General features: G+C 42.6%; 1 protein-coding gene across 3 annotated transcripts in view; it reads left to right on the top strand.

The window, feature by feature from the left end:
- The first annotated feature begins 14250 nt into the window (after window positions 1-14250).
- MTCL3 (MTCL family member 3) overlaps window positions 14251-20958 on the top strand; it is a 41197-nt gene continuing 34489 nt past the window's right edge. For 2 of the 3 annotated variants that reach the window (XM_079329939.1, XM_079329938.1), the window contains exons 1-3: window positions 14251-14322; window positions 16519-17459; window positions 17755-17979. In XM_079329939.1, coding sequence (XP_079186065.1) covers window positions 16593-17459; window positions 17755-17979 — 1092 coding nt within the window. In that variant the 5' untranslated portion in view covers window positions 14251-14322; window positions 16519-16592. The remainder of the gene's footprint in view (window positions 14323-16518; window positions 17460-17754; window positions 17980-20958) is intronic. The other variant, XM_079329937.1, reaches the window with a different exon arrangement.

The following is a 20958-nucleotide window of genomic DNA, read 5'->3' as shown; positions in this document are numbered from 1 at the left end:
GTAATTGTGGGTGCCCCTTGACTGTGGTCTGTTTCAGGGAAAAACGACTACACTGTAGCTAAAAGTATTCTTCATAAATTTCACTGAATTAGTTTTTAAGCAGTGGATGTAGTTAGGTTTCTTAGTCTGTTATTATTGTCCACAACTATTATCTTGAACAGATTGTGTATTTCTTTTTGTCACAGGCCTGTACTTAGCATGGAGGATCTCTCTGGCTTCAGTATCCTCCAGCAAAACCTCTTAACAGGGCTATAAAAGGGTTTATAAATTGCTGCTGGTGCTGTAGTGAGTAAAGGTCATCAGCCAAACCCTGTGATCACGAGTGGACCCAACCACTAATGCAGCAAGACACCTTGTGGTAGGAGCATCAGGCATCTGAGGGGAAATTACACTGTGCATGCACTGGATCTAGCAGGAGGTGCTGCATCATCATACCCTGGCTCCTTCCTACATCCTTGCAGCTAACACTTCTCCTTTGGAAAACATCATTCTCATGTTGCTTATTAATCCCATTCACCCCTTGCAAAAGCCTTTTGCGTTCCCTACTGATCTTGACTCACCAAAAGGAGTAAGCTGTGCTGAAGATCCTGACAATTCAGAATATAAATTGTTATTAATCAGCACCCAGATAAATACCAGATTCATACCTGTGGTGGGATTTTACCATTTGCAGGTTTTCTTTCCCAGACAAAGCAGTATTCTTTCCACGAGGCTGGCTGGACAAATGGCTACAAAGGCAAGTGTAAATCCAACATTTCCAGAGCTCCAGCTCATAATAGTAAAAGAAGATTAATTACCACCAAGGTAAAAATACGGATTGAGGAACAAGCTACACATAAAATGTGCAATGGGTACCTGGTGGTGTCCTAGATGTACTCTCCAGATCACAGTGCTCCAGAGGAGTCAAGATCATATTCAAATTTCCTGAACAGGCTATATAAATGTATATGTATATATACACATATAATTGCAACCAGACAATAAAAAAGAACATTTATCAGACCCAAAGCAGGAGAGTTTGAATTAATCTGTACTTTTCATTTCTATGATGGTATTATGGAGGTATGTTTTGCTTAGAGGTTAGTTCAGATTATAGCATAATGTTCACTGGTTTTTTATCTTGATCTTGAAGGTGAAGCTGATCATGGAATCAGATATCTGTAGAATTTAGCTCCTACAACATGTTCCTCAGCAACACTTCTTCAGTATCTACCATAAAATACTTCAGCCTTATTTTCACAGTGATGGAATTCATTCGAGGCAGATTATACAAAACCTCTACTCACTGAAGCACGTCCTTAAAAGTTGATATAACCATATAGAGATATATTCCTGAGAGCAACTGAGTTGTAAAGACCTGTTTGATGAAGGAAGATAATAATAAATTTTTAATATAATATGTCTATTTTTTCTTAGAAATTGTCAAATACAGCCCTAAGACTGCTTATGAAGCCGGGGAAATCTTTTGGCTGTTTGTTTGTATGTCATCAGGGAAAGAATAAACTGCAGCAAAATTTACTAGAATCATGTCAGTTGGATTTATTTTTCAATCTATCATTAATTATGCATCCATTTATAAGACAAATAAACTGAATCTTCACTTATAATTTTACCCTGACATTTTAGTTAGATGAAACTGAGAATAACTAATTAGAAAAAAATCAGCATAATGGAAAAGATTCGTTGAAAGAAAGACACAAATATCCAAAGCAGTAAATCTAATGCCCAGATTTACTGATGTGAAGTATGCAAAATGACTGCATCAATTAGAAACTTGGACCAAAACAGCTTTTTTTCCCCTCATTTAGAAGGAGCAAACAATTAATTCAGGAATTAAAATCAGCTCTTGAAACTCAGAGACTGCAAAGAAAATTTTAAGACTATCAACCATTTTCATCCAGCTGCAGCCATTTTCCTTAGACTGAAAAATAAAAGAAAGGGGGAGGGGAGAAGCTTTCTTGCAAGAAAGGAAAGGAGAGCTAACAAAAATAGTTCTCAAAGAAATAGATTAGTCTTCATTGTGTAAGCAGGAAAAATAAATTTTAGAACAAGACAACTGGAAAGAAATATTGTGAAATAAATCAAGAAGTATAAATAAGATGCACATTTATTATCCAATTTTGCTTCTGCCATGGGAAAGAATAACACTCTTGTTGTTTCTAATTGATATTCTGTGTTGGTGTGCAACAGTATTTGGGTTCTGCTGCTCATTTGCAATGAGAGAGGGAAAAAGGGAGATTTTCAAGAAAAACAGATTTCAGTATAGTTTAAAGAAATCTGAATAACTCACAAAAAACAAATTCCAAACCTGTTTGATTAAACTAAAATGTGAGTTCAGTATATAATTCCTAAATCAAGCCAGTAATTTTTGAAATATGATTATGGTAGTATAAACCCAGAAAAGGTGTGTAAGGAGTAAACATGCATGGATAGGTACTAAAAGACAGAAATTATTGGGTGTTCACAGATGCTTGAACAACAAAGCTAGCATTGAAATGAGACCTAATGATAGTATATGGAGAGATGTCATGTCACTAAGTTGAGAGATGACAAACAGAATTCAAACAGAATATTTTTTTTCTGAAAAACATGGTAAATATTTTTATTGCCCAGTTTTTCATGTTTTTCTTTCCCTTAACTTTTATTTCATTTTAGAGCACACCCAAACTTAATTACCTGGGTGCTCCTGAGAACTCTGCTTCTGATATTTCTCACATGACATGATTTCATACATATCGATATCAATTCCATAATGCAAGTGTCCAATGCATAAAGATTCATGTGAAATTATTTTTCTGTATCTGACAGCCACCTGCTGATATTATACAGCAAACACAAATATGACTAAGCTCCATAAAGGCCACCAAGTTAGAGACTACAAAAAAATCCCTGAGGCACACAGCTGGGCAGCTATTGAAGGATGGGAATTTCTAGTCCATTGCCCCAAATCATCAAAAAATCAGGCCTTGAATTCTCAAAAGGATGCAAGTGCAACACATATTTACTTTTAAATAGGTTTGAAAGGAATTCATTTATCCCCCAGTTGTTCCTATCAATCATGAACCTCTGAGGACTCCCTGATTTCACTAAAAAATAATGCCCAGCTTCCCAAATATTCCTGGCCTGTTCTGAAGGGACATTTCCTCAGATGAGTGTTTCACATGACCTTAGTCATCTTGAGTCATACTTAATTGTCCCATTTAATTCTCATCAAGAAGACAGGAGCAGTTTTTTTGGTGAAAAGGTGTGCCTCCTCCAGCCTCCCATGCAGCTGGCTGGGCTGCTCCTACACTGTTTTCCAGTCTAACCTGTCTTTGTCTCCCTCCTGCCTGCACCAGCACTTGGATCATCTCCGTGGTCTTTGCAGGGAGCCAAGGTATGATGCTTACTTATAGGGGATGGCAAGCCATGGGAAACCATCCAGCAGAAGAGGCTGGGGAGACAGGATCTGCATGTTTTCTGCTGTTTGGGTGGTGAAGGGAGCCACTGTACTCCCTACAAACAAAGGTTACCTTTTCCAGACTGATGAGACCTGTTGGGAACGCTTAGGAGTGTCATTGACACAGATACAAGAAACTCTGACACTTTAGCTGAGATTTAAATGAAATACCCTTTTTTTTTCCTCTCTTTTTGCATTAGCATAAACCTCTCTACTGGCTATTCTACACATAAAAACACAATACACAGTTAAGAAAAAACAATCTTACAATTTTGAAACCTAAAGTGTTTAAGAAGAAAACAACCCCCCTCCAGAAAAGTGAACATAAGCAGATGTGTTTCATAGAAGGCAGGTTTCTGAACTCTGTGATGTCCTCCTGGATTTCCATTGCATTTCCTTCTAAGTAATTTAATTTAAAATGCTCAGCTTTGGAGACAGAAGACTTCGGTTCCTGTTCTGATTCTCTTTTTCTTAAACAAATACTTAAAAATAAAGCATTTTCATTTATTTTGTCAAATCAGTGAGTGCAGCAGGTTCTGATCCTGGGCTTTTACTATCCTTATACTAAAATTACACACCAAAATTCTTTGGCTTAGCCTTATCTGCAAAAAAAAAAATTGCAAGAAAATACTTAAAATTCTTGTCCCACTCTTGCGAATGCTAACAGCATGGGTACAGCACAGCTTTTTTTTTTTTTCTCTCTTTTTTTTTTTTTTTTCCTTTTTTCTTCCTTAGAATCCACAGGCCAACAGCTGAAAATAAAGAATTTATCTCACATTTTTCTTTGGAGTCAACGCTGGTGCCAGTTAATCTAACTGAGTGAGAGTGGTGAAACTGCAGGCTCATGTAGATTTGTATATGAACACTAGATGTTGCTATATAACTTTTCAATCTCCCTATCACTTCCACATGTAACTGAAATAGAAATTATATAAAATCAGAAAACTGGACTAGAACATATTTCTAATATGCTGGCAAGTATGCACATACACCCAATTGTATCACTGAAGTAAAAAATCAGTGTATCTAGTCAGGACTATGGAACCTTAGGGTCTGAGGGCTTAGGGCTGCCATTTCTTCCTGTGGTCACCTCAACTAATCTATTTGATGCTTATTAGCATTTCTGCAGTTATCCTGAAGCAAAATCTGTAGCTCACTTGAAAATTGCAGCATTCTCTCTTGAAATTTGATAATTACATATCAGACCTGAAATTACCATCTGTCACATCCTACAGTCTTTTCCAGCACATGAATCTGCTTCAATATCTCTGGGAACACATTCTTACTGAGTAACTGGTAAGGTACATTTTTCTTCTAGTCAATTGTCTCCATCTCAGGTGATCCAAAGAGAAGGTACATCTGATTTTAGGGCTTCTTTGCCAGACATTGTGGCAATGTGCTACAAAATTATTTTAAACAAATGCTTATTAGCAACAATGCTTTCCAAATGCTTTGCCAAAAAAAAAAAAAAAAAAAATCATCAAAAAAGCTCCTTTGCCTAGCAGTTTTTATACTGGACCAGATATCATCTCTTTTGCTGCAGTCAGGATAATTCCTCAAACTGGCATAAGCATCACATGCTGTACTTGGACTAAGTTCACTTGGTTTTGGTCCAGATGAAATTTGTGCCACCAGGTAATGTGGTAGTGTACAAAAAAAAGTGGTTTTGTTCAGAGAAAAGACTTTGAAGCCATTCTAGTTTTTCTCTTTCCTGACAGAAACAGCTCCTGTGATCTCAATGACCCTTGTATGTATGATGTCCTTATGACACAGTTCAAACAATGAGTGCTGAATCCATGTCTCAGGGCAGATATAATTACAGACACAAACAAGTCCCTGTCCAGACATGGTGAGTCTCTGATAATTTGCAGAAATATTGAAGGGGAGACTCTCAAATGTTGCTGTCTGGGAAGTGGACTAGCAGCTGCTTTCAGCCCAGGCAGGTTTTGATCTACATAGTTTCCAGGACTCCTTGGTCAGGGGGCAGTGCCCATGCACTGATGCGTTCACCAGCCAGCCATGGAAATAACTCTGTGTCCTGCTCATTTCTCATCAGTGGTGCAGGTCACCATTAACTCAATGGCTTGAATCAGGCTGTTTGAAAGGGTAGTTGATGGGAGCACATGGGATTGAGTTACACTTTAAAGCTTCTTGAAGAAGTAGTTTGACCCTTTGCCAATGCTTTGATAGCAATTATAAGATGCACACAGACTCCCAATGGCTCACTAAACATTCAAGCTATTAAAGTATAGTAAACAAAATGAAAGCTGATATTTTGCTTCAACTCAGTCAAGCATCTTTAAAATTATGATGTATTAATGGAAAGTGCAGGCGAATGAAAAGTGGGTAAAAATGTTTTAGGATATTTTCCTTAAAATAAATTAACCCAGTCATCTTCAAGAAAAAGAACTTAACTTCCCTGAGTTAGTCTGTTACTCATATCTCATCCCAGAGCTAGATCTGCAGGGTAGGAGAGGAAGACATGGAAGCAAATATTATCATCACTTTGGAGGACTGTAACTGCAAGTCATAAGGTACATGGCCATCATCAAACAGGAGATGGGATGCACTGCTTGGCTCTGTGCCTGAGCATCTGCAGCTCCAGCTCAGAAGAGAGAGCCTTCATTTCCAGTAACTACAGATTTCCTGTGGAAAGAAAAACTGCATTACAAAAATGGGAAAATTTGCTTCGCTGCATTAAATTATTTTTATTTTCCTTCTATTTTTTAAGTCATACAAAAATGTTGTAAGTGCAAAGACAAATGATGTTTCAATAAAATCCATTACTACAATTCATTATATGATTCACAGAAGTTCTCAGGTTATATAAAGTATTTCAAGTGAACAGAACACTTTTTTTTTTCTAGTTATGGCAGAAACAATCAATTTGAAAATATATGTTTACTTTATAGCAGTTGCTTTAGTAAAGCTTCTAAATTAAATCTGTCAGTACTCAAATCAGTACGAAAAATCCTGTGCCAGCTTAAAGAAGACAATGAGCAAAATGACCAAGGAATACTAACACTGGGGATGATCATTTTGACAACAATGTGAGATTAGTTATTGACCTTAATGGAGCCAAGATTTAGACCCAGAAGATTAAAAGGAATATTTCTGTATAATGAGGATTTGTTGCTTCCTATACATGCCTCTTCTACAATTACAAGATAGCTCGGATTGTGGGAAAGAGGGTGGTTTTGGAAAGAGTGGATCACAGCTCTTTTGAGCAAGTGTAACTATATGGCAGGGTAAGTTTATGTGCCTTCCTTGGACTTCCTCTCTTGATAATGAATGAAACCTGGAGAGCATCCCCTCTTGTATATATATCTCATTAATAACTGATTAACTAGGCCAAACAGAAACACTTGGATTTATTGCTGACTTTGCTGGGATAGATACCAAGTTAACCTCACATTCAGGCTGAGAACAGAGGGAACAGAAATACTCACTCTGCAGCACCGTTTTCAACACAAAGCATTACCTAAGTCTTAAGGGTCAATTATGCTTCAATTATGGTCCCTTGCACCTCACATCAATAAAGGATTATGTCAGATCTGTTCTGCAACATCCTGATTCTCTGTGGGCAGTAGCAGCAGCTGCCCAGGGTTTACATATTGCTATGGCAATGTGACCCAGAGTCTTGTTGGAATATTGCTATGGCAATGTGACCCAGAGCCTTGTTGCACAACTCCAGTGTCACTGGGACTGTCCTTACTCCACAAAGCTTGATTGTTGTTTTGCTCATAATAGAATTACACTAGAGTAGATGTGTTGTGCTGAAAAACATTTATCCACAGGGACTCCAAACAGATCAGGCCATCACCACTTTGTCTCTGCTGTGCTTTCTGTGAGATGCAAGGAGTGCAGGAGGGGGTTAGGGTGGAGGAGCCCAGCATCTCCCTGCATGGATTGCCTCTGTCCATTCCCTGACACAACCAAACACACCCACACTGCTTTTCGAGGCTCCTTCCTTGCCTCCCGCTCCTCTCCCTCCCTGCAGCAGCTCCATGGAATGGAAGAGGGCTGCTGGATGGGGTGACAGCAGGTAAGGTCTCCATAGAAACAGGGACTCTGTCCTCATTGCACAGCCGGCGAGGCTCCGGCAGCCCGGAGAGCGCAGAGCCTGTGCGGAGCAGTCACGGCTTATCCACACTGCCTGTCCTTTAGAGCCGTCTAAAGCAAGAGCAGCGTACACAAGGCAGCAGAACCGCAGAAAATAATTTTCTCTCTTGTTCTTTGAATCAGAATCAAATTTGGTCCCTGAGTCAAAAGCCTCGCAACAAATCTGTCGTGTGTGCTTCTCAATACACCTACAGAGCTTTTACCGTGCACATGCACCAGCTGGGAAACCTGATATCCTGATTTTTATTGTTTTGATGTGTGCCAGAGTCCTCTAATTTCTCTAAAAGTACTAAGGCATTATGTAAAAAGCTTGGATTTGATCCAGGATGTAGACAACAGCACAATAAAAAGACCAGCAAAATTGTTGAACAAAGGATCTCATTCACTGTTGATTTATTAATTTGCAGCTGGCCTAAATACAGTGATTTTTTTTTAATACGATTTGTAAGTGTGAATTAACAAATAAAATGTCCAGTCATCACACACAAAATCCATTGAGACATAGAAATGAAAAAAAATTTTTTTCAGAAATACTTATATTGAGATCTCTCAGGTGTTTAGGAGAAAAAAGGAACAGAGACAAATTTGACAACATTTACAAAAGTTCCTAGTACAAGAGTTATCTCTGAAAATTGTATTAAGCTCACAAATTATATGTACAAAAATCCACTGATCCTAAAATGCAGGTTATAGTGAAAAAATAACAGAGAAAACAAAGGCAAAATAAAAAGAGAGATTATCCATAAGAAGGGGACAAAAAGGCAGAGAATAATTCAGGAGGAACCAGAAGTGAAAAAGCAGCTAATTATCTAACATCAGATCTTGGAAAATCTAGGTGGAATTTTCATCTGGAAGCTTATGTATATGGTAATGTGATGCCACCTGGAAGTCAGAGAAGGAAGACAATCCCAGTCTAAACAATTATACACACCCATAAGTTATCAAAGCAAGCATAACAAATTAAGGGGAGGAAATAAAAATCTAATTAACATTAAATGAAGAATAAATAAAACATAAAACACTCTCAATGAAGAGCTTATTCACCTGTTTCCTCATGTCTTCCTTGCCTTTCCAAGATAAGGACCCAAGTCCTCTAGAATTCAAAGGGAATTTGGCATCCTAGTGCCTACGAATAAATGCAGAAAAATCACACAGTGTGGAGACCTCTGAAAGTACTGCATTTTGTTGGTCACCAGATGCATGTGACCAGGATGGTCCTGCTTCTCCCAAACTCTCTTTTGGCACAGGAAGAAGTCTGCAAACCCCCTAGGATGCTAGAACTACTGTTTTAACTTGCTTTAAGCTGTGGTGGAACACCACAGGGTAAGAAGCTCTGCAGTCTGCTCAAGAAAGTCACAATAAGGACTTTAAAGACTAAGATAGACATTAAGACCTTCACATTGGTTGTGGACCACCTCTCAGTCATGCACAGGTTGTGGCACAGCCTCCCTGTCAGGAAGAAGAAGGCAGGCCCCACAATACAGCCTGTTCTGACTAATTTCTTGTAGGATCACCCATTTTAACTCTAAGATCACCTGCAATTGATCATCTGCAACAAAAATACTTTATATTTGAAATCTCTTCCTGGAAAAGCTGTTTGAACATACCAATACTGTGTCAGTGTCCAAAAGAATATTGTTTACCTTCATCAGCCAGTGAGCATGCTATATGAAATGCAATGAGACGGGGTTCAAGACTGATTAATCTGAAAGAATTCTGTATTTTGGCTTTCATTCCCACAGTCTTAGCTATATAATTTTCTCTTCCATTCTCTTCCATTAGCCTCATTAAAGAATCAATGATGTTTAGATACTAATGCAATATATAGTCTATTGAGATATATATATATGCATTTATGCAAGTTTGCTGTAATCTTATCCTCAGAGGACAGTACAAGAAAGTAGAAAGGTAGCAAACACAGCAATACAGAGACTTTTTTCAGTGTCTTAAATTCAAAATTGATACTTCTAAAAAAATCATTCTAGTAACATAAGGTACAGCAATTCCAGAAAAGACAGAGAGACATTGACAGAAAATTTTTTATCATTAGAAATGGTTGAGCAGAACTGGGCTGCTTCAGGGCATGTTCAGTTCTGTATTATCTCTGAACAATAAGTACAATTGATTGCTGTAGAAAGCCTTTCCTGAAGCCTTTGGAAAGGCTGAATGAAAAGTGTGATAGCAAAATTAGAACCAAGCCTTTATTTAAAAGAGTTTTGTTATTAAAAGCAACAGACCTAATTTCACCTAGTTTTATTCTCCACTGGTGGAACAGAAGATGCCTCTAATTTTCATTGCAATTCAAATTTTTTGTGCCTTCTCACACTCCTGTGAGTCTGAGAATTCAGTGAGGTGTTTGAAAGCAAGGGTTGAACCAAGAGACACACAGTGCATGAGATCCAGACTCCCCAAACTGGGGTATAGGTGATCCCTTACAGGAAAGGATGCTGAAGCTGCTTCTTTTACATAGCAGTAAAAGGCAACCTGACCTACTTCCATTGGAATGACTTGCCAGGGAGGGTGCAGGTGGCATTGCTGTGCCTTTGGTGGGGCATCCTGTCCCCTTGGTAGGTAGGGTCTGCTGATGAACAGAAGGTGCAGCCTTGGTGTGCCACTCTATAGCTGTCTCTGGCTGAGAAGCAGCTGTTAAGGAGGAGGAGGAAGAAAAAGGAGGGAGAAATGCCAATCAGACCACCATGATTTTATATAATGATCTGGCTAAACAGGTGTGCCAAACTATGTGTCTTTTAACAAATTACTTTGTGCTGTTATTTCTGTACTACAGAAGTTGTAAAAACTTTAAATATTTGGGGTTCAGTTTTGTTTTTCAGCCAAGTATTATTCCTTTCTAACATCAAGGTTTCTTCTTCTTAAGTATAATGATTTAGTGCTGTACAATTCTGCTATAGAGTACATCTGCTTTTCTACTTCCAAGTAAATAAGAAAAAACTGTAATGTATTCATTGCTTATTCTCAAATTACCTCTTGGGGTGCTTTGTCAACATATTAGAAATTGGTGAATTAAAGTCTCAAACTTATCTCTTTTTTTTTAATGAACAGAGAAAATGGGCCCTGGCCTGGGGTATAATTAGTTGTGTCCAGCACATCCTCCTGGGCAGGGAGATAAACTTCAGCCTCTGCCAGCTGGGGCAGTGCCAGTACCATGAATTAGCACAGCATGCTCCAGAAGCTTCTTTTTCTGCACCAGCATAACCCAGCATATTCCCAAGAGGGCAGAGGAGGTGAGTAAGCAAGTGGTGAAAGTACAGCAATTGTGAGCCACCCAGGCATTTTCCTGGAAAAGATCCTCTCCAAGCCACTTCTGAAATCTATTATTAAAGTATTCTCCACTGAAATCCAGGAGGTCGTGCTTCGGTCACACTTTTAAGGTGTTATGTAAAGGGATTCTCTTCTTCACTTAGGAAAAGAAACTTACATGACTTAAACTAAAACCCTTCTTGGAGAAGAAATTCTTCCTCTCTGTTCTCTCCCTCTAATTTCATCTCTTGCAACTGTGTACAATTTAATGCAGCTGTAGGTTGAGCACAAAAATATGTGTCTACATAAGCAAGCAATGATGGGGACTAGAAAACAAGGTGTCCCCGACTCTAATTTGAGTCAAAACATTTCTAACTATTGAAGACAAAAAAGTAAGGAAAAAATCATAGGTATGCTCTACCAGGATGCAGCAGGTTGCCAATGTTCTGAGAGAAAATAAATCTAAGGCAGAAGAATGAAATAGAAATGAAGAAAATAAAATAAGATGTGCAAGAGAGAGGGAAAAAGCTAGAACATGATACTAACAGGATAAGAACTGTCATATAGAGCCAAATCAAAGATTTTTTATCTTACTGATAAGTGCCTGACTGTGGTGAATAGTAGATGTTGGAAGATAATGCAAAAACATTTTGTGTCTCTCTCCAACAATCTCCTGGATCAAAAAAATAGTCAGAGGAGAGATGGGTTTTGAGCATGTTTGCCCTTTTATGTGCCCAGCTAATTTTTCTTCCATTGCTTTCTTCAATCATTTTTTAAACTCAGGTAGACCCTTATATTCACAACTCTCTGTGTCAGGGAGTTGAATAGCTCAACCACAAGGACTGTTTTCGAGGTTTTTGGAATGTATTACCTGCTTGTTTATTTCCTTCACATTTGCATTTCTGCACTATTTGTGTGGGAAGAGACTGAGTAACAGTGAACCTTTTACACTTGTTTACCTTGTGAATTTAAAACCTTTCCTTCTGTGTATTATTTAAACCCACAGGTTTTCAGAGACTCTACAATAAAATCTGCTCATAAATGGAATTTTTACTGTATTAATTGGTATGTATGGGTATCTTCATACTGAACTTACTCAAGGGTAGATATAATTATGGTATCTTTCATATCATGATCTGTTAGTAATAGAAAATGCCCACAGACATCTGGCAGAGAAAAATCCTAGTGGAAATACATCTCATTTTAGAAAAAGAGTACTTCAACTTGTGTTGATTTTATCCATTTCCCCCAGAAAAGTAAATTATATGAGTAGAATACTTTTGTGCCCATGTCAATTTTTGTAACTCTGTCAGGACTGATGTTTAGACAGAATGAAGATTTTGAGAATTTAGTCAACTGTACCAAAACATACTGAGAAATTGACAAATTTTTAACACCATAAGATCAACATTTACTATCAGACATATGGCCTGACAATGTAGGTAAAGATGATCTGATGACCTGGTTTTCATTTGGACACTACTACGAGAAAATAAGAATCTCCATTTTTCCAAAAGCATGATCAAACTTGTTGTAGGTGGTATTAGATACCACCACATCACAAATTTTTTTCTGCAGAAAGTTCATCCAGGCAATTCACTCATCAAGTGAGCAGAAAGAATTGTAAATAATGTCCAGTGCTTAAAAGTAGGGACTGTTGTGCTTGTCCTTCTGAGTGATATTGTGCAAATGAAATGTTATGTTGTGATGACATTAATACTTCTATTCTGTATATTCACTGAGATCACGACCTAGCAGGATCTATCTAGTGCTTTCATAGGAAATTTTCTCAACTCCAACTCCAGAAATAATTTTTATTTTCATTCCTCATGTTTTCAATCAATTAATCTCTTTATTTGGTACAAATGCAGCTGTTTTTTTATGAGTTTCAAAAGCCAAAAATAATAATAAAAAAAATTTAAATATTAATAATTTTAAAAGTAGCTTTTCATCGTCCCAGTGATTTTCTTATTCAGCATTAATGTTCCATTTCCTATTTTCTGATTGTCCTCAACTCAGCCCATATATATATATATATATATATATATATATATATATATATATATATATATAATTCATGCAGTCCAACGGCTTGAGTCTGAAGGACATGCACCTGCATGGGGGAAGTACCTTTCTGCATGCCAGATATGCTGGTTTAGATGTGTTGAGTCCTACTTGGCATGTCAGGAGAGGTGGAGAGGACTGTCAGGAGAGGGGTAGCTGGAAAGGGGGTTGCCCATCTCCCCTGAGCTTGCCCTTGGACTGCAGAAGAATCTCAGAGATAAGTATATATATGCACATGCAATATACAAACCCATGCATATGTATGTATATTTTATAGACGTGCTAGCACGTGTGCATGCACACATATTTGTGTACATATATATGCACAGTGTATATGTGTACATACAGTTTGTTTAGAGACATATGCATGTATGTATATGCTGATATACCTGTGGGCACGAAATCATCACTTAATTATCCTTCGGAGGAGTTTCCAGCCAGGAAACCCAGTGTCCCCACGGCTGGAGGGCAGTGTCCGCCGCCCCTCCGCCGCGAAGGCATTGCCGGGGCTGAGGCAGAGCCCAGCAGCTCCCCCGGCCCTGGCAGCTGCTGCAGGAGAGGGACCCACAGGGGCACTGATACCCTTGAGGCTGCTCTTGCTGGGTGTTCACAGACACGGGTGACACTCCCACACAGCATCACATGGCGAGGGTCCCCCCTCGGAGAGAGGGGAGGGCAAAGCAAGCAAGCCTTTCCCCCGTTTTTCTTTGTTTATAATTGGGAAAGTCTTCAAGCTCGAAGTCTTAAGAGCCCCTTGAAGTGTTTCAGAGCAAAGGTAAATTCACCTCACGATAGAACAGAGAGGTGAAACAGATTTGCCCGCGACACGAGTGAAGAAGAGGTCAGTGGCCCGTTAGTCCCTGTGTCGAGGCGGGTAAATAACCCGAGGGAATGATCTCCACCCGCGCAGAGACCGGGCTGCCTTTGTCTCTCCCCTCCGGGCGGCAGCGGGCGCTTGCCGAGGGGGCGCAGGCGAGGGCGGCGAACAAAGGAAAGAAAGCTCTGTCACCGCAGCCCTGCCCGTACACAGGGTGCCCGGCACCCCTGCCCGGCCCAAGCAGGCTCCCCTGAAGGGGACGCTAAATAATTGATAATAATCGATTGTCCGCACGCATTGGGAGGCGAAGGCGGGAGCATCCCTTGCTTGCAGCCTGCTCCTTCCCCCATTTGCGATGTAATCCTATTCCACCATGTGCAGATAGACGAAGGGACGTAATTCAGCCTTCAGGCCTGGGCGGGGTTCTCGCCGTTTAATCTTTTCCTTTCTCTTCCCTTCGCTGCTTTCTTCCCTCCCCCTTTCCATCTCCCAGGCCCAGTGAGGTCAGCTCATGAATATTGCTTCATTTTCCTGAGAGGCGCTGGCAGCGGAGGGTACCTCGTGTGCGGTGCCCGGCTCTCCGTGCATGCATTTCCCCAGCCGGGCAGCAGACAAAGTGGTGGTGAGTAATGCAGATGCTTTAGAGACAAGCTTATTTTTTTCTTCTTCTTCTTCTTCTTTTCTTCTCTCTTGGATTTTTTTTTTCTTTCTTTTTTTTCCCCCAAAAAGGAAATGTTACTCCTAATTCAGATGCAACAAACCCGCCAGATATGGGGGGGGGGGGAAAGGGGGGGGGGGGGGTTGTTATTAAAAAATTCCCTCAGCTCCGTTAAACCAGGACAAAAGGCAGAAGAACTCCCAAATCTTAAACCGCGTTTGCGAATTCTCGGCGGGTCAGAGGCGGGCTCCCGGTGGGACGAAAGGGCGAGGGCCGCGGGATGCCCTGCCCGAAGTTCCGGGCACGGCAGAGACCCGCGCCGGCGCCTGGAACCACCGGACTGCTCCCCTTTGTTGCTTCCATTTATTCAGCCTTTTTTCCGCCTGGACAGCTGTTCCCGACAGGAAAACCTGCGGAGACGCCGCGTCCCGGCGCCACGTGGGTTTGCCTCTGGGGAGAAGGTCGAGCTGCGGAGTTTTGTGAGGACAGAGATTTCGGACTTGGTCTCAAACGGGGCTTGCGTTGTGCCAGTTAAAAATATATATAAATACATGCATATATATATATATATATATATAAAATCAGCCAACTTAGCTGTAGGCGGTAGCCAATCTTGGATTTTGGGGCATGTAGGGTAGGGGTTGTGTTCTGGCAGGTCGCGGTTGAGTCTGATGTCTTAGTTGCAGTAAAAGTTCCCTAAAAGATTCAGGTACAGCATAAAGTTCTCGATTGTTAATTTGAATCACATTTCGTATATTTCATACCTGTATAGCTCCAAACAACGGTGGGGTGAGAATTGTGTTTGTGTTGGCTAATAGAAATGTAAAGCAAATATTTTATAAAGTGTTGCCATGCAAGTTTTATAGCTCTACACTCCCATGCTTTCTTTTTACTAATTAATGTTTGGGAAGTGTCTGCTAAATTGTGCCATTTTGAGCATTAATTTCCATAATATTGGTTTAAATCAGGTTATTAATGACAGTGCATTTGAGAGGAAATGATGTACTCCTTCTGACAGTGAGAGCAGAGCAAACACAGCCTCATTGTCTAGTATGTTCCAGGGAGTAAACCAATTGTCAGGGCACGGTATAGTCTCTGCATTGATTTTGCCCTGTCGTGCTTTATTCTTTATTCCCTGTTTTAGCAGGGAATGGTTAAGCCATGCTTTAGGAGGGAATGGACAGGCCATGTTAGGAATGCTGCCATTTCTGCTGTTGCCCGTGTTTTCTCCCTAAGGAAAGCTGAATAAAGGCTGTATGAACACAGTTTGTGGATCATAGGCATTATTTTCAGAATATATTTGGGGCATTAGCAGCATGATATGGCTTTTAACAGCCCTTTTTCATAATCTGTCGTGGTCATAAAAACCCTGGTTGTATCATTATAGGGGCAAATGGCTAAATGAGCATCCTTCAGAGAATGCCACATATCATTTTTTTCTGGGTGAGGGTGTATTCCTTGCTTCCTCTGTTTTGAAAATCTATTGAAGTGATTATGTCTGAGTCATATATAACCTATGGATCTGCATAACTGGTAACAAACATGAATCGGTCTTAAATCCTGACAGCACCTCTGGATAACAAACTGTGGCAATGTATATTTAAAAGCTGATTGCAGAACCCCTTTGCTTTTTGACCCTCGATTTCTGAGTCACCTTGCCCCGGAAGGTCGCTGTCGAAGCTGAAGGGAAAGCTGTAGTTGCTTCCACGTGTGCAGCTCTTTGTACAGTAGCTTTCCCCCACTCAGCTGTGGTAGACACTTGGACGAGGCCTTTTAGCAGGCAGACAGGTGCATTAGCAACCCAGGGCTGGTGGTGAGGACAAGGGAGAGGGAAATTTGAGTGTGGAAGAAAATTTATCTCTGCGGGGTAAGGTTCGGCATCGGGGCTGGGGAAACGCCCCTAGGTGCGGGAGGAGTGGAAGCTGGTCTCAGTCTCAGCGGAGCCCTTCGAGCCCTTCCGTGGGCATCTCCGGTTGGCTCTGGGCTGCGACCTCGGTCGCATGTTCCAGGGGATCGCTCCGCCCGCAGGTGGGCGCGGGTCAGGGCTGGGGACGGAGAGGGCTGGGGGCCGGCGGGGAGAGGACAGGCTGGCCGCCGCCGTGGAGGGAAAGCCCCTCTCCCCTTCCCGACCCCGACCGCTTCTCCGGTTCTCCTCCCCAGCTCTCGGGGCGGCGGCGGCGGAGGAGGCGGAGGACCCCGCCGGTGATGGACGCGTGCCCGAGATAGCCGCCGCCATGAGCCAGCCGCCGGCAGGGGGCGCGGCCGCCGAGCCGCGCCTGCATCCCGAGGGCAGCAGCGGCAGGAAGCAGCCGCGGGCATCCTCGCCCGCCCGGGCCCGCGACGCCGCTCCGCGCCCGCCGCCCGGCGCCGCCAAACCCGCGCCCGCCGCCGCCAAAGCCGCCGCGGCGCGGCCGCCGCCCGGCCCGGCCCCCCGCGCCGCCCGCGGCCGCGCCGCCGAGAAGCCGTCGCGGGGAGCTGTCCAGCCCGGGGCCGGTGCTGAACCGCCCGCCGCCGCCGGGAGAGGAGGAGCCGCCGCCGCCGAGGAGCCGCTGCCGCCGCCGGGCGCCGCCGAGGAGGCGCCCCCTGCAGGGGCCGGCGGGGCCGAGCGGGAGGGGGCGGCGGCGCCGCCGCCCAAGCAGTGGCGGGGGAAAGCGGGGCGGTCCCCGCTGAAGGGCGCGGGGGAGGCGGCCCCGGCGCCTCCATCTTCCTCGGGTGCGGGGAAGGGCCGCGGTGCGGCGGCGGGCGGCGGCGGGTACTGGAAGGAGGGATGCCTGCAAAGTGAGCTTATCCAGTTCCACCTCAGGAAAGGGCTGGCGGCGGCCGCCCAGATGCAAACCAAGGGCAGCAACCACGGCAGCAGCAGCGGCAGCGCTGCCTCCGCCGCCTCCGCGGCCGCCGCCCCGGCCGAGCATCCCCCGGCCGCCTCTGCCTCCGCCTCCTCGCCCACTGCCATGGCGGCGGCAGCGGCGGAAGGGCTGCGGCAGGACGAGACGGAAGGCGACGGCAGGAGCTGCGGCCCCGAAGGCGCCCTGAGCCTCCAGCTGCAGGAGGAGATGCAGGAAGAGATGGAGAAACTGCGGGAGGAGAACGAGAGCCTCAAGGTGAGGGGCCGGGGCGGCGGCGGGGGTGGGGGAGAACCAGGGCCGGGCGGGGGCCGGGAGGACCTTCTTCTGTCACAGCAGGAGAGCTGGAGGCAGCGTTAAGATGGCTCTGTCATGGGGCATGCGGGCAGTGCCACTTCCCGCTTCGTTGCGGTGCTTATAATGAGCTGTATTGTATTTACCTGCTGTCCCTGCGGGGCGGAGCTCCATTTTGGTTGCCTTCCCCTGTGCGTGCTGACATTTGTGCTTTTGACCCACCTGTTGCATCCCTGTCCCCTTCTTGTCCCCGTGCCAGAACGAGATAGATGAGCTGAGGACAGAGATGGACGAGATGAGGGACAGTTTCTTTGAGGAGGATGCTTGTCAGCTTCAAGAAATGCGCCATGAACTGGAGCGAGCCAACAAGAACTGCCGGATCCTTCAGTACCGGCTGCGCAAGGCTGAGCGCAAGAGGCTGCGCTACGCCCAGACCGGCGAGATCGACAACGAGCTCATACGCAGCATGGAGCAGGACCTCAAGGTACAGCCTGAGCAGTGTCAAGGGGCAGGGAGTGTCTGGGGTGGACACACAACTGTGCTCTTGGACCTCGTGACTCAGGCGTTTCCATCCATTTCGCTGTGCACCCAGTGCACCTCATGGAATAACAGTGGCCAAGCTATTCTGTAACAGGAGCCCTTATGTATGTAGATAGGCCATTTCCAGATTCAGTCCTATCATTTTTTGTAAAGGTAATGTGCAAGGAGTTACTCAAAAGCATATTAGGAGGTAAAGGTTTTGGACCCTTTATGATGAATGCAAAACATACCCTTCCACTGCAAAATTAAACCAACCTCACCAAACAGCCTCATTGACTTTGAGGGGATTTTGTCAATATTGAAAGGTTTTAGGGGGCAAGCATATTGAATACTTGCAGTCACAACACTAAATCCTTATTCTGTTGCCATCAGTAAAAAAACTGCTGTTAGGTTCAATGAATCCAGGGGTTTTCACATCCACGTGAAATTTTAGACAAAACCCATCAAATTTCAGTGTGTCATCAACTGCCTTTTGTCCATAAGATCTCAATGAACCACAGCCTCTTGCTGAGAAAAAGTTTCAGTCCTTGTTCAAATACCCATCATCTCCATTCCAGATTGGTCCAATTACAGAGAAAAAAACCCGTTTCTTGACACAGTTGGAAGTTCAATTTCTGCTTCCATTCACTAGATATTGAAAGACTCCCGCTGAATCAGGACACCTAAACATTTTTCAGCTAATTGGTCTCCCAGTCAACTGACCTTTTCTCATGAAACTGCAGACCTCTGTATAGCAAGTGTGAGTTTTATTGGCCACACGTCTGCCTAAGACTAGTTACCTAAGGCATGTGGAGTCTGGGGGCTGCAGGGTAAATAGTGAATTTAATACATGATTACAAACAAGGTTATTTTTAAATTTCTTTCTGCTAAATATGATGGATCAAGAATATGCTATTCCCAGGACCTGGTTTGGATCATCTTTTCTGAAAGTTTTCAAGCTTGTCATCACTATTATTAAAATTTCTATTTGATATTCCTTTTCTGTGTGTATTCAAAACCCACATTTTCTGTTGTGGCTGTGACAGTTCTATAAATACAGGTACCAACATGGTTCTTGGCAAAACAGAGTCTTCCTGATCAGAAGCAAAATCACTCCCTTCTCATGGGGATTTGTGTTTGAAACACAATATTTTACACACTCAAGATATTGCTTAGGTGATCAGTTGAGACACACACATTTGCAGACATAATTTGAAGGTGGGCCGCCCTATCCCAAGTGAACTGTGCTTCTGGTTCATAGAGTTGGCTTCTTTATTGACTCAGTGTTACTTTTATTAGTCATACACATGCAGTTTGGGAAGGGAATTGTTGAGGGCACCTCTGATGGGGTGCTTGTCTGCCAGTATAGGAGATAGAAGCTAAGGCCTTGGATTTAGCTAGACAAAGAGCTTGCTTTAATTAGTATTTATCCCATGTTTCCCAGTGTGACTGACTCTTTGGAAAGAAGCAGTGTTCTTACAGGGTGTTCTCATCATTCATGAATGTGTTCTGCTTTGGAGTAGGGATGAATATCTAATGCTAAATTTCTGTCCAACAGAGTTTTGGGTGCTGGCTAACCATATTATAACTCATGTGTGGTTTTCTGTAGGTTTCTCAGTCCTCTTCTGAAGGAAGACTGTCCAAATTGGCACTGTTCATTTTGCAATATAGTAGGGAACTTGATCCTTCAGAGATACAGTCTTGAAGATAGCTGTTTTAAAATGTATCTTGCATATGCCTGTATTAAAATGTATCTTGCATAAGTGAGTCCCATTTCTCATGTGATCTAGAATGCTCTGTATTTTTTTCCTGCATTAATAGCTATTCCAACTTTTTTTTTCTTTTTTTTTTTTTTTTTGTCAAAAAATTAGCTACCGATAATGATATGACAATTTGGTTTTATTTACTGATCCAGACTGTATCTATAGACTGAAGACAGGTTCCGTTAGGGTGCTGTTTTAAATATCCCCCATGATTTTCCATTTACTTTGGTTGGACAACCAGATGAGCAATTTAGTACTAAGTGTAGGAAAAGACATGAAGCTAAAGCCCTGTGGTGTGTTTCTCAGCTCATTCTGCAGTCTCTTTGGACTATGGTTTTAATTGAAATTCCCCTCCACTCGCTCTTTCTGCTGGGCATTATGTGCCTTGAGTGCATGTGCAGTGGGGGAGGTTACTGAATGATCTTGTGCTACACTGCAGCGTTGTATCTGTAATTCACACACACTGGGTTTCTTGTCAGGGGAGGCTGACTCACTAGCTGCTGCTGATTTCTGATAGATTGGATCTTTCTAGATGCCTGCTTACAGTTAGTATTATTTTTTCTCTTGAGTTTTAGTATGTCAAAGAACTTCTGACATACTAACATAAAGATGGTTTGAGTGAAAGCCATGAAGGACAGCTTGCTGAACTCCCCTAGCTAATGCTAAGTAGGATTAATTATGCTTTTCAGTGTTCTAAAAAAAGCAGGAAATGAGGCTTTTCACACTATGTGTCTGTGTGTCTAAATCACCATCAACACAGTGATTAGTGTATATTTAAATATTTTTGGTGTGTGATTATAATTTCTGGTTCCACAAAATATAGTGCAAGTGGCTTGCAGGGCAAGATTCTCATTACTTTTCCTAAGGAAGATACTGTCATACACCTTCTAACTCTATTCCTGTGAAAATGCATTTAAAAAACAACACCCAAATAACCAAAAACCTTAGTGTTCATTTTCATTGAAAGTAACAGACATCATTTGTGTGAACACAACGTCAGTAAAAATGTTGCTTGTCCATATTTTAATCTTAAAATGAGCCAGTAGTAGCAAATATTTTCATTAATTGTTGACCGAAGAGAGAGAAACTAACACTGTCAAAACAAACATGTGCCCATCTGTGGTCACAGGTAGACACAGGTGGGGAAGGCCTGGAGAAGATGGGCCCTGCTTTTAGATGTT

Source organism: Erithacus rubecula (assembly GCF_903797595.1).
Source record: "Erithacus rubecula genome assembly, chromosome: 2".
Classification (NCBI taxonomy): domain Eukaryota; kingdom Metazoa; phylum Chordata; class Aves; order Passeriformes; family Muscicapidae; genus Erithacus; species Erithacus rubecula.
Note: the sequence above shows the minus strand (reverse complement) of the source record. Positions and strands in the feature narration are given on the sequence as shown.